The sequence below is a fragment of the Pteropus alecto genome, unplaced genomic scaffold (genome assembly GCF_000325575.1).
Source record: "Pteropus alecto unplaced genomic scaffold, ASM32557v1 scaffold43, whole genome shotgun sequence".
NCBI lineage: Eukaryota > Metazoa > Chordata > Mammalia > Chiroptera > Pteropodidae > Pteropus > Pteropus alecto.
Genome location: NW_006435764.1, coordinates 4,958,571 through 4,975,677, shown reverse-complemented (window position 1 = coordinate 4,975,677; position 17,107 = coordinate 4,958,571). Strand labels below are relative to the sequence as shown.

Sequence of the window (17,107 nt, the reverse complement as noted above, 5' to 3'; positions counted from 1 at the left end):
CCCCAACAGGAGAGACTCTTTTTCCATAGGAACCTTGGAAGGAAACCAGATGCCAGGCCTAGCGCGTGTGGGGAGCCTCTCTGGAAAAGGCCACAGAGTGAAACGCCAGGTGAGGACTTCACTGACCGCGGGGCCACCCTGGGTCCCTGGAGACCCACGCCGCCTCCAGCCTCCTGCCTTCGCCTTTTTCTCCTTAGGCTCAGCCTGGGGTCAGGTTAAGATCTTAGCTAGAAGGCCGCTTAGCAATTTCTCCAATCCCCTCATTAAACCGAAAGGGAAATTGAGGCTCAGAGAAGAGTAGTGACTTGACCAGGGTCACATGGCACGTTTCTGGAGAGCATGGGCCAGAACCCAGGGATGCTGACTTCCCAGCCAGAGGCCTGTCGCCTCTCTTGACGTTGAAAATAGCTGGCACAGTAGAGGGGCCCTGCACCCAGTAGAGGGGCCAGAGAGTGCCCCTTCCCACCCTGGCACCAGCCGCTGCTGCTTCCCCAGCAGAGTCCAGACCCGGGGAGGCTTTCTGGACCGATCTCAACCTGGACAAGCTTCTGGATCCCATGGACCCCATGACCAGCCGGTCCAGCTGCTGCTTGTAAACGTCAGCTTCCATCGAAGGCTTTCTGCAGCCCACCAGCTCCCTGGAACTTTCTGGAGTCAAAACCTGTTCCAGACTGCTTACAAATGCCAGTTGGCTTCTGGATGTAGGTGTGGCCTGCAGGCTCTGGCGGGACTCCCAGGGCCATGTGGACCCAGCTCTGTGGACTCCCCTGTCCCGTTCTGACAATGCCTGTACTCACCCTGCCGCACCTGCAGGCGTGCTGACCAGGACTTACAGAAGAAGACAGCTGTGAAGCACTTGACCATGTCCGAGGAGCAGTATAGGTTCCAGACCTCCCCGGACCCTTCCTCTGGACCGGGGCTAAGGACCCAGAGGTGGATCGCTCCAGCCCAGCTGTGGGAACCAAGTCTGGCAAAGGAGAGAGAGAGTCATGCTCTGGAGCATTTAGCCCTGAGCCTTGAATGGCTCTTCCAAAAAGCATCTATTGCCAGGGCCAAGTCCTTCAATGCACAGAAGGGGAAATTGAGGCAGCCCTTCAAGAGACGTTATTTGCCAAGGTTACACAGCAAGTCTTTGCATTGTTGAGGCTAGGACCCAGAAACCTGCCTCTTGGCTCAGGCTCTTTCTCTGCACCTTGATCCCAGAGGCCAGCCTTTGAGAGGTGGGCAAAGGTCACTGAGCTCCGAGCCAGGGACCTGGTTCAGGATCCACCTCTACTAAGGGTTGGCCATGTTGCTCGAGCCACTCCATACTCTCCACTAGGCCTCAGTCACTCCAGGAGGATGACCTCTGAGGGGGTTCCACTCCAACCGTGAGTCTGGGATTCTCTGAAGTGGGCTCTCTTGCTAGGCTGTGGAGTCTCTCCGTGGTGGTCTGTGGGACGCTCCTGGGGTATGTCTTCTTCCTCCCACTAGACTGAAGCTAAGGAATACAGAGGCAGGAGTTGCTTCAGCCACAGGCTGTGCAGACCTCTCTGAGGATGACCTAGGGGTCTGTTCTACACCCCTTGGAACCCGTCGAATCTCTCCAACGGTGAGTCCCCTGGTGCACTTGGCACAGACCTGTGAGAATGGCCCCTGATGGGTTGGGTTTGAAGAAGCAAAATCACAGGGTCAGCACCAGTACTTGCTCCGCTCCCCCTGTCGGTCCACACAGGCCAGATCTCCGGGGCCTAAAGTGGTCCTGCTCATGCAGGGCCCAGGACTCGGTGCTGTGGGAGACGTCAGACCCACTCAGATCCTGGTGCTGGGCACATGGCTCATCCCCACCTGAAACTGGATCTCAGGGTGGCACAGTTCAGCTTCCAAAGCCTGAGAGGCACTGGCCAGGTGGGACCTGGGCCTAGAGATGCTCAGAGTGCCAGAGGTGGGAGGGTTCTTCCAGGCCAAGTGGACCCACACCCTATCATTTTGCAAATAAGGACACTGATGCCCAGTGAGGGGAAGGAGCTCGCATAACACCCCAGTAGGCTGGTGGCAGAGCTAGGACCAGAATCAGTGTCTCCTGATCTTCTGCCCAAAACTCTTTCCTCTGCATCAAACACAACCCACTGGCATCTAGACTGAGCCCACCTCCAATCCTTTTCAGATCTTCACATCCTTGACGGGAGTCTCCTCCATCCCTCTCCTTGTCTGCACTGCTTGATTCAGGAGCTGGACGGTCCTTTTTCCTCAAGCTTCCTGGTGATCCTTCCCTATCTGCCCAAGGCTCATCTTTTCCTACTTCCAGAAGCTGCTCCATCAATAGGCCATAACTGCTTCCACCCTCTTCTTGGCAGGGTTCAACCCACTCCCTGAAGTGCCAGCATTCCTAAGGGTGGGGAGCATCCTCCCCTTGTTCTTGGGGGTCTCTTGGTTGCTTTTAGGGCTTCACATCTGTCACTGGCCTAGTCCCAAGCCTATAGCTTTCCCTTGATCACCCCAGTCTCTCCTGGGATCTCAGGGACCATTCCCTGAAGACGTCCTCTCTGCTGGGTCCAGGGCCAGTGAGAATAATAATAGCCCAGATGTCGTAGGGCTGCTGTGAGGTTTGAATGAGTTAATGCACACATTCGACATAGAAGGTGCAGGTAAGTGCTGCACCTGTAAATTCTCATGTTACAAGGTATATTCAGGTGGTAACAAGGAGACCCTTGAATCTGGAGCCTATGGTGGCCTAGGCACCAGTGGGTAGAAGGGGACAAGAGGTACAGGAGGGCTTTCGATAATGAGAAGTGATGGGACCCATGAGGGTTTTAAGCTGGGGGAGGTTGGCTTTTTGAAAAATGGCCAAGGGAGGCCGGTCACTGAGCACTGGGCGGGGGGTGCGTCTTCAGCTTCCATCCCTGGACTTGCTGAGCCACAAAGGAGCCAGCGATGCCCAGGGAAGGAGCACACTGGGGCCCAGGCTGGAACCCTCAGGGTGTGCACATCCCTTGACCTCTCCAGGTCCCCAGCTGTCATCTTCGTCCTTCTCTTTGGAGCAGCTCCAGCCCCCAGCCTGGCCCAACCCATCTGGTGCTCTCAGAGCAAGCTGGGCCAAGGCTGCAAAGAGCCAGTGGCTTCCAGGCCCTGTTTCCACACGTATAGTGACAGGGCATGTGCTGCCTCCCGAACCAGCCGAAGCCATCTCTTCAGAGCCTTGTTCGAAATAATATTCTTCGTAAGGTTAAAATAATGACTAACATTTCGTCATTCAACATTTATTGTGCTCCTTTGTGCGCCAGGCATTTTTCCAAGTGCGTTAATTATTTAACTCGTTTAATTTTCTCATCAATCCTTTGATGTAATTGCTATTTTTCTCCTCCCATTCCTATTTAACAGATAGGTGATCTGAAGCACGAGAGGTTAAATCACTTGCCCAACATGAAGGAGCCAGGACTCCACGTGGATGTCTCACCCCAGACCCTCCCTCCTCACCTCTACCCTCTCTGCCTCTATAAGCCTCAGGCTCCCTCCCACCTGCTTGTCTGTTCGTAAAGAACTTATCAGTCTTTCCCCATTGACCCCTCTGCTCAAGGCTGAGTGGTTTCACGTCAGTCCCACCTGTAGCACAGGAGCCAAACCTCTTGGTCAGAGTCGGGGCTCAGCCATCCTGAGCACCGGCTGCAGCACCGGCTGCCCCTCTCCACCTTCACGCCGCACATCTGATAACACAGCCTCAGGCTGCTGCGGCTTCTTCTGTGGCTATGTGTCCCTGTGTAGTCTCATTCACGATGCTTCACTCCACTGTTCACTGCACCCCACCCAGCACAGCTTAGCCCAGTCCGCCAGTCCCTTGACACCCGGTAACTCAACTCGATCAAGCCTTCTTAAGAGGCCACACCTGATTTTGCTCTCCCAGGCACCCTGCAGACCTTCTTCACTGCAGTCATCCCACTTCAATGGCTTGATCGAGTTCCCGCTTTCTCACTAGCCCAGATGCTCCATGAGGTTAAGACCAGGTGTGTGTTTCCAAACCACCGCATCATCAGTGCCTAGCACAGAGCCAGGTACAAACTCAGCCGTCAGTTGTGTGTGCGCGAATGAATTACATACTGAGGCCCCGCTCTGGGCCAGGCCCTACGCTGGACACTAAGAATATGGAGACCAAGAGTAGATGCAGGCAGGGGAGACAGACAAATAAACAAGCAGTAACAATGTAGGGTGAGAAATACATTGATGGAGAAGCACAGAGGACCGTGGGGGGCATTGAGGAGGGGCCCTGGAGCTGACTGGAGGACCAGCAGGACAAGGAGGAATGAACCAGGTGTAGAGTGATGGCGGAGGGGACTCTAACACTGGGCTGAACTATAAGTGAATAGTAGAGGGTCTGTCTTCCCCTGCAGACTTCTAGCTCCTCGAGGGCAAGGACGGTGTCCTGCACGCCTGTCTCTCCCACGGTGCTGAGAAGTGTAGGGTGCCTGCTCTGTGTTTACGCTGTTTTTAGTTGACTGGTTTTCCTTCCCTCTGGGAATATGGCTAGTCTGACATGCTCCTCACTGCATTACTTGTGAACTCTTCTCTCAGCTCTGCCTTCAGGCCCTTGCTCAGGAAAGCTTCATCTTTTCCCACCTGAGCTACACTCCCTCCCTCCCACCCCCGCAATGGTTCCATGTCCCTTACCTTCTCTGCTCAGCCCACTCACCCAGCTCTGACCGTCTCAATGCGTGGGTGCCAGTGTGTACCCTCTTCACATGAGATTTGTTGATTTCATAACCATAAATAGATAAAATGTTCTGAATACTTCTCTGAGCAAGTAGAATTGGGGGAGTGAGAACATAATGAAAAGGCCTTAGGAGGAAGAAAACAGCTCAAGACGAGACAGTCATCACACAAACCAGCTCTAGATGAGGGTGATACTTTCACTGCACAGACCGGTGAGCCCTAGACCCAGGACTGGGGAGCTACTTGGGAATCTGTTAGAAAACCTTTACGTGGTTTCAAACCCGTAAATTCAAAAGAATAATCTAGTCAAAAATAGAAAGAAATAGAGATCAGGAAACCTGGATTCTAATTCTGGATTTATCTCATTCTAGCCATGTGACCCTGGGCAAGTTACTAACCTTCTCTGAGAAGGTGTATAGGGATTCTTCCCCTGGAGGCTCCAGGAGGCCTGAGAACCCACAGTGCTGTCATTTTCCTCCCACCAGGGCACTTTGTTTTCCTGATGGTACTCTAACCACCAACCATGGGACACCCCCCTTCCCAAAATACAGTCCTGAGGCTGGGGTTGGGGTAGGGACGGAATGGAGTACCCTGACTCTTCATTGCCAACTCCCACTCACATTGCCATGGAAACAGGAGCATCACTCCTGCACGGAGAGGCTACATCTACACAGGTACAAAGAGGCTAGAAGCTAGTAAGGAGCCTAGCCCACAGAGCTTCCCAATCTCCCCACTCTTAAGGAGTATGGGACACTATTGTTCTGTGGCATTTGGAAGAGTAAAGAGAGATGAAATGACAGCTTGGTACGCCCTGGCCCCAGAGAACTTATGGATGAAAAAGGGAGAGACGTCCAAAGATATTCTTAGTTTAAACTCAACCTCTACTCTAAAAGATAGAAAACTTTTTAAATGAAGAGTCAGTAAATAATTTAAGCTTTCCAAGCCATAAGGTCTCTGCTGCAACTGCTCAACTCTGCCTTTGTCGGGTGAAAACTCTGCCTTTATTGATATGTAAACAAAGAGATGTGGCTGTATGCCAATAAAACTGTATTTGTAAAACACTCGGTGGGCCAGATTTTGCACGTAGGCCAGAGTTTGTAGACCCCTGCTCTACCCCATGGTGCAAGAGCAAGAGCCTGGGAGCCAGGCTTGAGACCCAGCGTCACTGATGACTTGCTGTGTGACTTGGAGTAAGTCATCGTCTGTTTCTGAGCCTCTGTTTCACCTTCTAGCAAACAAGCCTAATAATATCAGTCAGATTGTCATGAGAATAGATCTAACAGGTCAGAGCAAATCTGAAGTCTTTTTCATCCCTCTATTCAGTCATGTCATGTAGAGCTAAACCCCTCCCCAGGCCATGCCCTTGACTGCTGAGGGAGGCAGCGGTCCACTGCAAGTGGAAGGTGTTTCTCTCTAGAGTCAGATTCTTGGTCTGGCTTTCCAACCTCCAGCCCCAAGTGACCCCGTTTCTGTAGCAAGCCAAGCACAGGAAGAAATGAAGAATCCCTTCCTTTCTACCATCCAGTCATTTGGCAAGAGGCGACAGTTCACTTGAGAGAGTGATGTGGCTGCAGTGGCTTATGGCCAGGCCTTAGAAGAGGTCTCTGAGACAAGCTGGGACTGGAGTTAGATCGTTCTTGAGCCATCTTGTCCACCTGTCTGGTCTGACCATCTTCCCCTGGAGGCTTGCATTCTTTGGTATTGTGTCATGTGAGTTCTCTCTCTCTCTCTCTCTCTCTCTCTTCCTTTCTCCTTCTCATAAACATTTGTCCAGAGCGAGACAGGACACACTTTGACAACCCTCTGTCCAGATCCTTGCCCCAAGTGTCTAGAAAAGCAGCCCTAACTAGGAGTCTCCATGCTGTTCTAAAGAAGCAGACTCCCTGCTCACCCTCCAGCTCCCTCCCAGGAAGTCATCCTCCCCAAAATCTATAGAAAAGATATATCTCCTTTTCTCGTATAGATGTTAAAGGGTGATGTCCCTCCATGTCCCCAGTAAAGCTATGCAAGACAGGGGCAAGGGATCTCGCGGCCCGTTTTTGCTATAAAAAGCCCTTTTTCGGAAAAAAATAATAAAGAAATCAGCCAATCCCTCCTCGATGCCATCACCTCTTCTTGGTGATTTTTCGGGGAAGGAGTGGGCGGGTTGCTATGGCAACAGATGCGAGCTCCTCTCAGTAAAGAAGGGACCTTGATATTTTTTTCTCTCATTCTCTCAGCTGTGTGTGTATGTGTGTGTGTGTGTGTGCCGCGCATGCCTGTGCCCACACCAGGAATTTTTTTAGAACTAAAGAAAGTCCTTCTCTTCCCTCAGCTCCCCAAATATGGAGTGATGGAAAACCACTTACTCCTGCAGGCCAAGGAGGATTCAGAATGGTTCAAGAGAAAAGGAGAGGTCATATGGGGTTCTCTTTCTGCATCGGTTTACTAGAGATTGCATGCAGCAGAGAGAACTTTACAAATGGTTGGGGGCCAAGGGATGGGAAGAAGGGAAGATGCTGGGTGGAGAGAGATGAGTTAGAAATAGATGATGCAAGAGCCCAACAAGTGACATCAGAGAGGAGGACAACAGAAGGTGCAGTGAGGCTGGGGATGCATGTAAACACACACACGCCATCGACGCTGAGAGGGAAAGGCACAAGGCAGACTCAGATGAGCACAAACACACACATGCACAAGGAGACACACAGAAAACTGCAAACATGTAAATACATACAGGCCCAAACATAGAACTACGCACAGCACAAGAAGTCATAGACCTTTTTTATAAAGACAGGCCTAGATTTAGTCATAGGCAAACGCGTAGATACACAGGGGTACAGACACACCACTACAAAGACACATGCAGACAGACACACAGAGACATACAAATGCAGTCATGGTCACACACACACACACACACACACACACGCGCGTGCGCGCGCACATTCTCACAGCTGTCTACTTCCCTTCAATTGTCCAAGAATCCCTGAACAGCAGTGCATAGCTGGGAATGCTGCAGGCTCACCCAGTGGGTTTGGATGGATGGCTCCTGCTACCCCCATTTCTTCTACACACTCATCCCAAAGCCCCTCTCTCAATTCACTCCCTTGCCCACTTTCCTATATTTTATGGCTCTGTCTGATACCTCCCCCATATCAGGCTTCCAATTCTTAGCTTCTGCTGCTGCTGCTGCCTGCCGCTTGGTGCGGGGGGAGAGTGGGGTGACTCAGCCAGGCCAGGATGACTCACACTGCCAGTATTTTTAGCAGCGGCCAGGAGCTCTCTAGTGTGCCAGCCGCCCCCCTCCTCCTGCTTGCTATTTTGAAACAGTCACTGGTGATATAAATAGCTCCTCTCCCACGGCCTGAAGCTGCTGCCAAGCTATTTTTGGTTCTGCACTGTTAAAAATAGCTCCACGGAGGTGGGAGGCAAGGGGAGTGGGAGCTGGCCTAGGGAGAGGAGACATTGGGGCATACAGAGCTTCTCAACTTGAATCAGAATGGGCAAACTAGGATTAGCCCTTCTCTACCCCCTCTTTTGTCCCTTTCTAGACCCTTCTTCCCTTCCAGAGTGTATATCCCTAATTCACCTCTTTCCACCCAGCATCTTCCCTTCTTTCGAACTCTTGGTCCCTCGGTCAATTCTGGAAAAATCCAAGGGCTCTTCCCTTGAGCCCAGCCCCCCGCCCCATGCTTACTTCACTCCCAGAGCTCAGAAATATTGGCCTCTGAAACCCCCTCCCAAATTCACCCTCAGAAGAGAAAAGGACAGCCAACTGGGGCCTCATTCTGAGGCCTGTGTGGACTAGAGCTGTTCTTTGATGTCCCAGACAAATGCCAGTATGACTTCACTGGGGATCATATCAGGACCACGGACAGCGACCAGTGCCCTATTCTTTTTACTGCGTAGTATCTGCTCAGCTTGCTGGAGACCAGCTGGACCTTATCAATAGACACTTATCATAGAGAGGGACACTAAGAATGTCTCCTAGCCAGGGCTAAGGCTTCATCAGTGAGTGAAGAAAACAGGAACACTGCCCTGGATTTTCATCCAAGAAGGGCCTCCAAAGATCAAGGGCTTATCCAAACAGAAGCTTGAGGGAGGAGCAGGTGGGTCCATCAGGGGTCAGATAGAGATGAAAGTGGAACAGAGATGTACTTCCTGAAGGAGCCATTTCTATGTCACCCATCTAAAAAATGTTAGAGGTTGAAGCAGACACACACACACACACACACACACACACACACACACACACACATCCTTTCCCTCCATCTCAGGATGGTTGATGGGGATGGCCCCAACCTCTGCCAAAATGGCACCAGAGGTCAGGGTTGGGTCCGCAGACACTCTTTTCTCAGACATCATTCTGCGTAGCTGTCTCCTCCTCCCAGTCTGCCTCTCTTGCCACTACCCTTTCCCATGAGGAGTGCGGAGTTTCTTAACCCCAAATTTCACTTCTTAGTGTCAAAGTTTATCTCCACCGTTCCTATGCAACTTTCTACGATCAGGCCAATCCCTCTCCCCCAATTTTTAAGTGGCCTCGTTTCCAGCCCCTCACGTTATTTCATAGAGACCCCTACTCCTCAAAATGAGGCTCCACACAAAATGTCCCCCGGCCTGCTTCCTTCCCCTTTTATGGGGTGCTGGAGAAAAGAAAGCCCTTCAGCCCCTGAAGAGAGCAATCGTCTGTGCAGAAAAGAGCCAGAGAAATAGAGCAAGGGCGAGAAAACGGACGGTGAAAGGAAGGAGACTCGAGAGAGCAGATGGGGAAGGTTCGGGGGGTAGAGTGTGCACGAAGCCGAGACAGACCACCAAGCAAGCAATGAGATAAACTAGTTCTGGCCGAGGGTGGGGGGTGCGGAGAGTTGAAGGTAGAGAAACTGGAGAGAGGCCCTAGTGCAGAAAATGGGAAGGAGGCTGCAGGGGGATGTGGAGGACAGCCTGACTCAGTAAAGGGGTCCCTGGTAGGTGCAGGGATCTCGGAGGGTCCAGCACAGCCCCCCTCACTTCTATGCTGCTTTCCCATCCTCCTCGCCGGAGGCAGAGGGGGGAGCCCTCCGGAGCTGTGCGGAGACAGCCAGGCCCCGCCCGCCGCCAACGCTGCGGCGGCAGCAGCCGGAGGATTCCTATCCAAATATGGAGCTGGGATTCCCCCGGCCCCGCCCCCGCCCCCGGCCCGCGGGGAGACACCGGCTTGCAATCCGCGGGGGAGAACCGCTCGCTTTGGGGCCTGGCAACGGGGGCGAGTGGGCGGAGGAGGGATACCTAGGTGCAGATCCAGATCCTTCCATGCCCTGGTACCCTGCCTCAATTTCCCCCGTCAGTGGCTGAGGTTAGTTGACAGGAAAGCTAAGAATCACTGCAGACTACAGCGCTGGTGTCGGTATTCCTATTCTTGACAGTGGGAAAATAGAACCAAGGCCAAATTCAGCTGGTCATTTTTTCCCAGGATTCCTTTTCCACCCCGTGCTAGGGACGGAGACCCCCGCATGTAACCCCCCTCCCCTGCTGAATCGCCAAGGCCCGAGTTTGGAAATGCGGGAGGTTTGTTCTTTGAAAGTGCCAAAGGGAATCCCTAGAGAGATACCGCCCCCATCTGTGACCCATCCCACAGAGACCAAGGAAGGTCCTTCTCCCCATGTGAGCGTGACATTTGGTCGGCCAATAGCGAGGGGACATTTGTGGACAACACTGCCCATTTCCATTTCCTTATCTCCTTAGAAAACCCGAGGTCGGAATCAGCCCTGCCCAGTCCTCTAGAGACTCTCCTGCCAGAGCCCGAACCCTCGACCTGTCGCTTCCCTCAGCTGAACACATTCGGACGCCTGGGTCCCTGAACCTCCTTTCAGGCCTTCCTAATGCAGCGCCTGCCTCCCAGCCTCTAGGCTCAGCTGCCGCCAGCTCCGGCCCCCTCCGCAGCCTCCGCTCTCCCCCTCCCTCCGGCACCCCTCCCGCTCTCGTTCTACGTCATGGGATGACGTCGGAAGCCAGGGAGGGAGGAGGAGGGCCCCCCTCCCTAGCCAGCAGCTCCCGCTGCAGCTTGCTTAGCCCAGCCTCCCGCTTTCCCGCCCCCCCGTTTCTCTAGAGCGAGCCCCCCACGCCTGGCAGGAGCTATATAAGGCGGAACGAGGCAGGCGAGGGGGGCAGCGCAACCGAGCGGAGCCCAGGAGAGGAGAGGAGAGAGCCTGAGTGAGAGACGGGAAGCAAGGAAGAGGAAGCCACCGGTGCGTCCAGGCAGGAACGCAGGTATTCAGAGCGCCCGAGCTGGAGCTCCACAGCCGCTAGCCATGTACCGCTCCACCAAGGGCGCCTCCAAGGCGCGCCGCGACCAGATCAACGCGGAGATCCGGAACCTCAAGGAGCTGCTGCCGCTGGCCGAAGCGGACAAGGTCCGGCTGTCCTACCTGCACATTATGAGTCTTGCCTGCATCTACACTCGCAAGGGCGTCTTCTTCGCTGGAGGTGAGCAAACTGGGGCTGCCAGAGACCGGAGCCGGCGAGCACCGGGGATGGTGGAGCTGAGGGAACCCGCTGGGGCTACCGCATGTCTAGGCAGCCTGTTGGCGAGCTGGGGAGAGAAGGAACTTGGGAGACTGAGGACTTCCTACTTTTCCTCCTGAGCTCTGTCCAGACTTCACCTTAGTTCTGGATGAGGGTTAGAGATCTTGGATAGTGTCTCTCCCTGGTGCCAGTCTTATAAGAGGAGGGAGCCAGGACAGAACACCAGCGCAGAGGCGCTCCGAGAGCCGGGAGAGGGAGGCCCGGGAAGTTGCAGGGATGGAGCTGTCAAAACCTGGGGGAGCGCAGCCTTCGTTCGTGATCCTGAAAGGGCTCTTCTGCCTCTTTGAAGCGCTGTCCATGGTGCAGACAGCACCACCGGACTGTGAGGCGCTGCCCGCGGTGCTGAACGCTAAGGCGGCTTCGGGGGCGCTGTCCCTGGTCCTGAAATCTAGGACCGAGGATGCTCAGGCCGACTTAGAAGTTGGGTTCCCTGGCTGGGAAGATCCAGCAACAGGTTCTCTGGGCAAGAGCCGCGGGCAGTGGGTCAACAAGTGTGTGCAGAGTCAGGTCCATGGCAAATTCCTCTAGATTTTCTAAAATTAACTCCATGCCTTCCTTACTTCTGCTTTGCATCCTAGTCTTACTCCTGACTCATCATGTCTTCTTACCCTGCAGGCACTCCTCTGGCGGGCCCCACAGGTCTTCTCTCAGCTCAAGAGCTTGAAGATATAGTGGCAGCACTACCTGGCTTTCTGCTTGTGTTCACGGCTGAGGGGAAGCTGCTATATCTGTCTGAGAGTGTGAGCGAGCATCTGGGCCACTCCATGGTGAGTGCTAAGGGTGCTCTAAGCTTGGGCTGGGGCACAGATGGGACACAGAGCTTTCTACTTCTGAGAATTTGAGGATTAATCAGGAGGGAGGGTTTATACCATGAAAGATACTAAGGATTGTCTCTTGCTGCCTTCACTAATGGTCATCTTTTCTTCACCTTCCTCCAGGTGGACCTAGTTGCCCAGGGTGACAGTATCTACGACATCATTGACCCAGCTGACCACCTAACTGTGCGCCAGCAACTTACCCTGCCTTCTGCCCTGGACACCGGTGAGAACTCCTTTCTTCCTTCCTCAATCCAGTCCTCTCCTGCTGCCCTCCTCCTCCCCATCAACCATCTCTTTAAGGCCATCCACCCTCTTACCAGTTTTCCTTTTCACTCACCTAGATCGCCTCTTCCGCTGTCGCTTCAACACCTCCAAGTCCCTCAGGCGCCAGAGTGCAGGCAACAAACTGGTGCTTATTCGAGGCCGATTCCATGCTCACCCACCTGGAGCCTACTGGGCAGGAAACCCTGTTTTCACAGCCTTCTGTGCTCCACTGGAACCAAGACCCCGCCCTGGTCCTGGCCCTGGCCTTGCTTCGCTCTTCTTGGCCATGTTCCAGAGCCGTCATGCTAAAGACCTGGTCCTACTGGACATCTCTGAGAGGTAAGCCCAGAGGGTTCAGACCTCAGGAGGAAGGCAGGCCAGAGATGAGAGTACCCTAGATTCTGGAGTCAGGGGCAGGGAGGATGGGATCTAAGGGGGCAGAAGACCTGGGAGGGATTGAGATGCCCGGGTCAAGCAGGAAAAACAGAAAGCTGACTTCACCCTTTCCACTTTCCCAGTGTCCTAATCTACCTGGGCTTTGAGCGCAGTGAACTGCTCTGTAAATCATGGTATGGACTGCTGCACCCCGAGGACCTGGGCCACGCTTCTGCTCAACACTACCGCCTGTGTGAGTGTCCAGAGAAGCTGGGGACAAGGCAGGGAGCTGGGAAAGGGCATGGGAGACCTGACCAAGAAGGGCTATGATCAAAACTGCTGGGGAAATACCAGAGACCAACAGTTTTGGATGCTATAGGGTGAACACTAAGGTGAGGAGTCAAGTCGAGAATAGAATCAGAACTGGGGGACTCCAAGTGCTGAAGTGAAGGTAGGGAGCTGAGTGGTGCAGGTTAGGGTAGTCAGAAGAGGATGTCATGGATACCCTAACTCAGTGGAGAGGTCAGTGGGGTGATAGTTCAGGTGGTGTTGCCTGATGGGCATTCTAACTCTGCATCTTTTCTTTCCCCTCAGTGACTGAGAGTGGAGATATTCAGGCAGAGATGGTGGTGAGACTGCAGGCGAAGCCTGGAGGCTGGGCATGGATTTATTGCCTGTTATACTCAGAAGGTCCAGAGGGCCCCATTACTGCCAATAACTACCCAATCAGGTGAGCTACAAGGAAGGGGCCTGGGGGGCAGCTGAGGTGGGCATGGAGGAGATACATATCAAGGAATTACTCTGGGAATAGACACCAAACCCTTACCAGCTGTCTCTTCTCTCCCTTCCAGTGACACAGAGGCCTGGAGCCTCCGCCAGCAGCTGAACTCTGAAGACACCCAGGCAGCCTATGTCCTGGGCACCCCGACCATGCTGCCCTCATTCCCTGAGAACATCCTCTCCCAGGAGCAGTGCTCCAGCACTCACCCACTCTTCACCCCAGCCTTGGGGGCTCCCAGGAGCACCAATTTCCCCAGTGCTCCTCAGCTGGGTGCTGTCTCAACATCAGAAGAGCTTCCTCGACCTCCCAAAGAGCTGGGCTTCAGTTATCTGACATTCCCATCTGGCCCTGAGCCTTCCCTTCAAGCCGACCTGAGCAAGGACATTGTGTGCACCCCACCTTACACGCCCCACCAGCCAGGAGGCTGTGCTTTCCTCTTCAGTCTTCATGAGCCCTTCCAGACCCGCTTGCCCACTCCGTCTAGCTCTCTTCAAGAACAGCTGACACCAAGCACCATGACCTTCTCTGAACAATTGACGCCCAGCAGTGCAACCTTCCCAGATCCACTGACTAGCTCACTACAAAGCCAGCTGACCGAAACCTCAGCCAGAAGCTATGAAGACCAGTTGACTCCCTGCACCTCCAACTTCCCAGAGCAGCTGCTTCCCAGCACGGCCACCTTCCCAGAGCCTCTGGGCAGCCCTGCCCATGAGCAGCTGACTCCTCCCGGCACAGCATTCCAAGCACACCTGAACAGCCCCGGTCAAACTTTCCCAGAACAACTGAGCCCCAATCCCACCAAGACTTACTTCGCCCAGGAGGGATGCAGTTTTCTCTATGAGAAGTTGCCCCCAAGTCCTAGCAGCCCTGGTAATGGGGACTGCACACTCCTGGCCCTAGCCCAGCTCCGGGGTCCCCTCTCTGTGGATGTCCCCCTGGTGCCTGAAGGCCTGCTTACACCTGAGGCCTCTCCAGTCAAGCAGAGTTTCTTCCACTACTCTGAGAAAGAGCAGAATGAGATAGACCGTCTCATCCAGCAGATCAGCCAGTTGGCTCATGGCATGGATAGGCCCTTCTCAGCTGAGGCTGGCACGGGCGGGCTGGAGCCACTTGGCGGGCTGGAGCCCCTGGACTCCAACCTGTCCCTGTCAGGGGCCGGCCCCCCTGTGCTCAGCCTGGACCTGAAACCCTGGAAATGCCAGGAGCTGGATTTCCTGGTGGACCCTGATAACATATTCCTGGAAGAGACGCCTGTGGAAGACATCTTCATGGATCTCTCTACCCCAGACCCCAATGGGGAATGGAGTTTGGAGGATCCTGAGGCAGCAGTCCCAGGAGGGGCCCCATCGCCTTGCAACAACCTGTCCCCAGAAGACCACAGCTTCCTGGAGGACCTGGCCACATATGAAACCGCCTTTGAGACAGGTGTCTCAGCATTCCCCTACGATGGGTTTACTGATGAGTTGCATCAACTCCAGAGCCAAGTTCAAGACAGCTTCCATGAAGGTGAGTCCAGCCAAAATGTTTAAGAACTCAAAGCTTCTATCCTGCCAGTGAGACGCTAGGTGGAATTAAATGAGTAATCCCCCTCTCTGTACCTCAGTTTTATTAATGAGATAACATCCTCTGCTCCCCAAGGTAGCAATGAGGATAAGAACTCATAAAAAAACTTAACATGGACGTTCCAGACAAGTAGGCCTAGAAGAAAGGAGTTAGGGGTGTGGGATAAAATGCAAGAGAATCCTTAGCTAATGGTTTGTGCTTCTTAACTCTGTGAAAGACCTAGATCAGCCATCGCCACCCCATTTTACAGATGAAGACAATCAGGGTCCCAGAGTTAAAGAAACTTGCCTAAGGTCATACAACAACTCGATGGGAGAGGGATTAGAGTGCTATCTCAGTATTCTTGCCCCTTAAAGGGAATACAGAGTGAGAGTTCATAGGAGTTTGAGAAAGTAAGACAGAGGAACTCAGCCCTGGCCCCATCGAGGCTCCCTGCTGTGGCACCATCCTTTCCAAAACTATAACCACAGTTTCTCTCCATCCATCCAAATTGCTCCTTTTTGTGCAGAGCCTTGGTCATTGGGCCAACGTATTCGAAGCCCATACTATGTGGCAGCAGTGCACAACATCCTCAGCCTATCATTCTTAAAGGGCCTACTGACCGTCTTTCTCTCTTTCTCTCTCTGCAGATGGAAGTGGAGGGGAACCAACGTTTTGAATAAGTCTGTGACTTAACGTCGTCAAGTATGGCATATTGTCATCAAGACGTGGAGCTGCTCTCCACCCCCCCCGGACTGCTGGGGGGATTCTAGGGGCCGGAGGGGAATATATCTGATTCCCCAGGCCCTGCAGGACTGGGGCGGGGGAGGTGGGAGGGAAAGGGAGGGGAGCTTCTTTTTAAAATTTAGAGACTTCCAGCGATCCCAGTTTCCATTTCAATCTGTATTCACTCGTAGTGAGTTTCCTTGAACGGGATTTCAAGCGGAGAATGGGGGAGTCTCACTTCCCCCCCGCGCGCTGCCCCATGGGCCTGGGCCAGTTCTCCACTCCTGGGGGCCAAGCCACCCCTGGGCCTTGGTGGGGGAAAGGCAGCGCCCACCCGGGCCAGCCTGTGCCCTGAGGGGCTCTTGACACCCACGTAGAATTCTCTACACACCAGTAACGGGATTTCAATTCCGATGGACTCTGCCGCCCTGGCGGCCCTTCTTGTGACTTTTGCGCCCCACGCCTGGGGTGAGGGGCGCGAAGAGATGCTACGTTCCTTTCCGATGGAGAAAGGCAGACCTGCCGCTGTCACACGTGTGCTTGCACGAGTGCGTGTACCTGGTGCGGGACTCACCCGGCTGCCAGACTGCCTGGGCCTGTCCAGGTGGCCACCTCGTGGTGCTGCGGTGACTTTGTAGCCAACTTTATAATAAAGTCCAGTTTGCCTTTTTGGTACCCCTGGCGTCATGCACTGCTGTAAAAAGGGAAGTGTGGGGTCCTGAGAAGGTTGGGAGGCCCAGACGGGTCTCCGGGGGTCGAGAGGTAAAATCTGGGCCTGCTGACAGCCCTGGCATTTCTTCATTCACTCATTCATTTGTTCACTCGACAGCTGAGCATGCAGTGTGCGGTCTACCCTGTGCTAGAAGCTGGAGAGTTTGGGGCTGAAACAGATGCTACACCTTGCATCTAATACTAGAGGGTATTGGAGTCTCCTCCCTGCTCCAGGCTTGTAGTGCTTACAGTGTGGGAGGGAGAAGAGGGCCTGGGAATGGGCAGCGAGCGATTCAGCTTGGCCTTTTCCTGGGCATGGGTTTGAACTTTTGGGACACGCATTTCTTTCTTCAGCCTTGTCCTGCGGGGAAACGCCTTCCCTCTGGGGCCCTTTGGAAATGATGACCTGTTATCCTGCATGGGGCTTTCAGCCCAAAAACGCTTTTGCATCCCTGTTCACTGCAATAAAGCCTCTGAACAGGAATATTAGCACCATTTCACTAATGAAGAAATTGAGGATCACAGGTAAAAAAGTAATTTTTCCCCCACAGTTGGTGAGAGACATAAGGGGGCAACATACCCACATCACCTGCATCCACACTCTGGGTTGTCACCTCTGCCCCCAAAGCCAGTGAACCACCATTTCGATTTGTCCCATTTCAGA

General features: G+C 53.7%; 1 protein-coding gene across 2 annotated transcripts; it reads left to right on the top strand.

Annotated features, from left to right (window-relative positions):
* Positions 1-10,775: 10,775 nt before the first annotated feature.
* On the top strand, positions 10,776-16,407 carry NPAS4 (neuronal PAS domain protein 4). Of its 2 annotated transcripts, XM_006911061.1 has the most exons (8): positions 10,776-11,127; positions 11,842-11,993; positions 12,165-12,267; positions 12,386-12,647; positions 12,827-12,936; positions 13,278-13,413; positions 13,535-14,970; positions 15,657-16,407. In XM_006911061.1, exons 1-8 carry the CDS (start codon positions 10,953-10,955, stop codon positions 15,683-15,685), a joined length of 2,403 nt encoding a protein of 800 aa, XP_006911123.1. In that variant the 5' UTR covers positions 10,776-10,952; the 3' UTR covers positions 15,686-16,407. The 2 variants fall into 2 exon arrangements, with proteins under 2 accessions (XP_006911123.1, XP_015444196.1); XM_015588710.1 differs by lacking the exon at positions 12,827-12,936 and having other exon boundaries at positions 15,657-16,406.
* Positions 16,408-17,107: the final 700 nt, after the last annotated feature.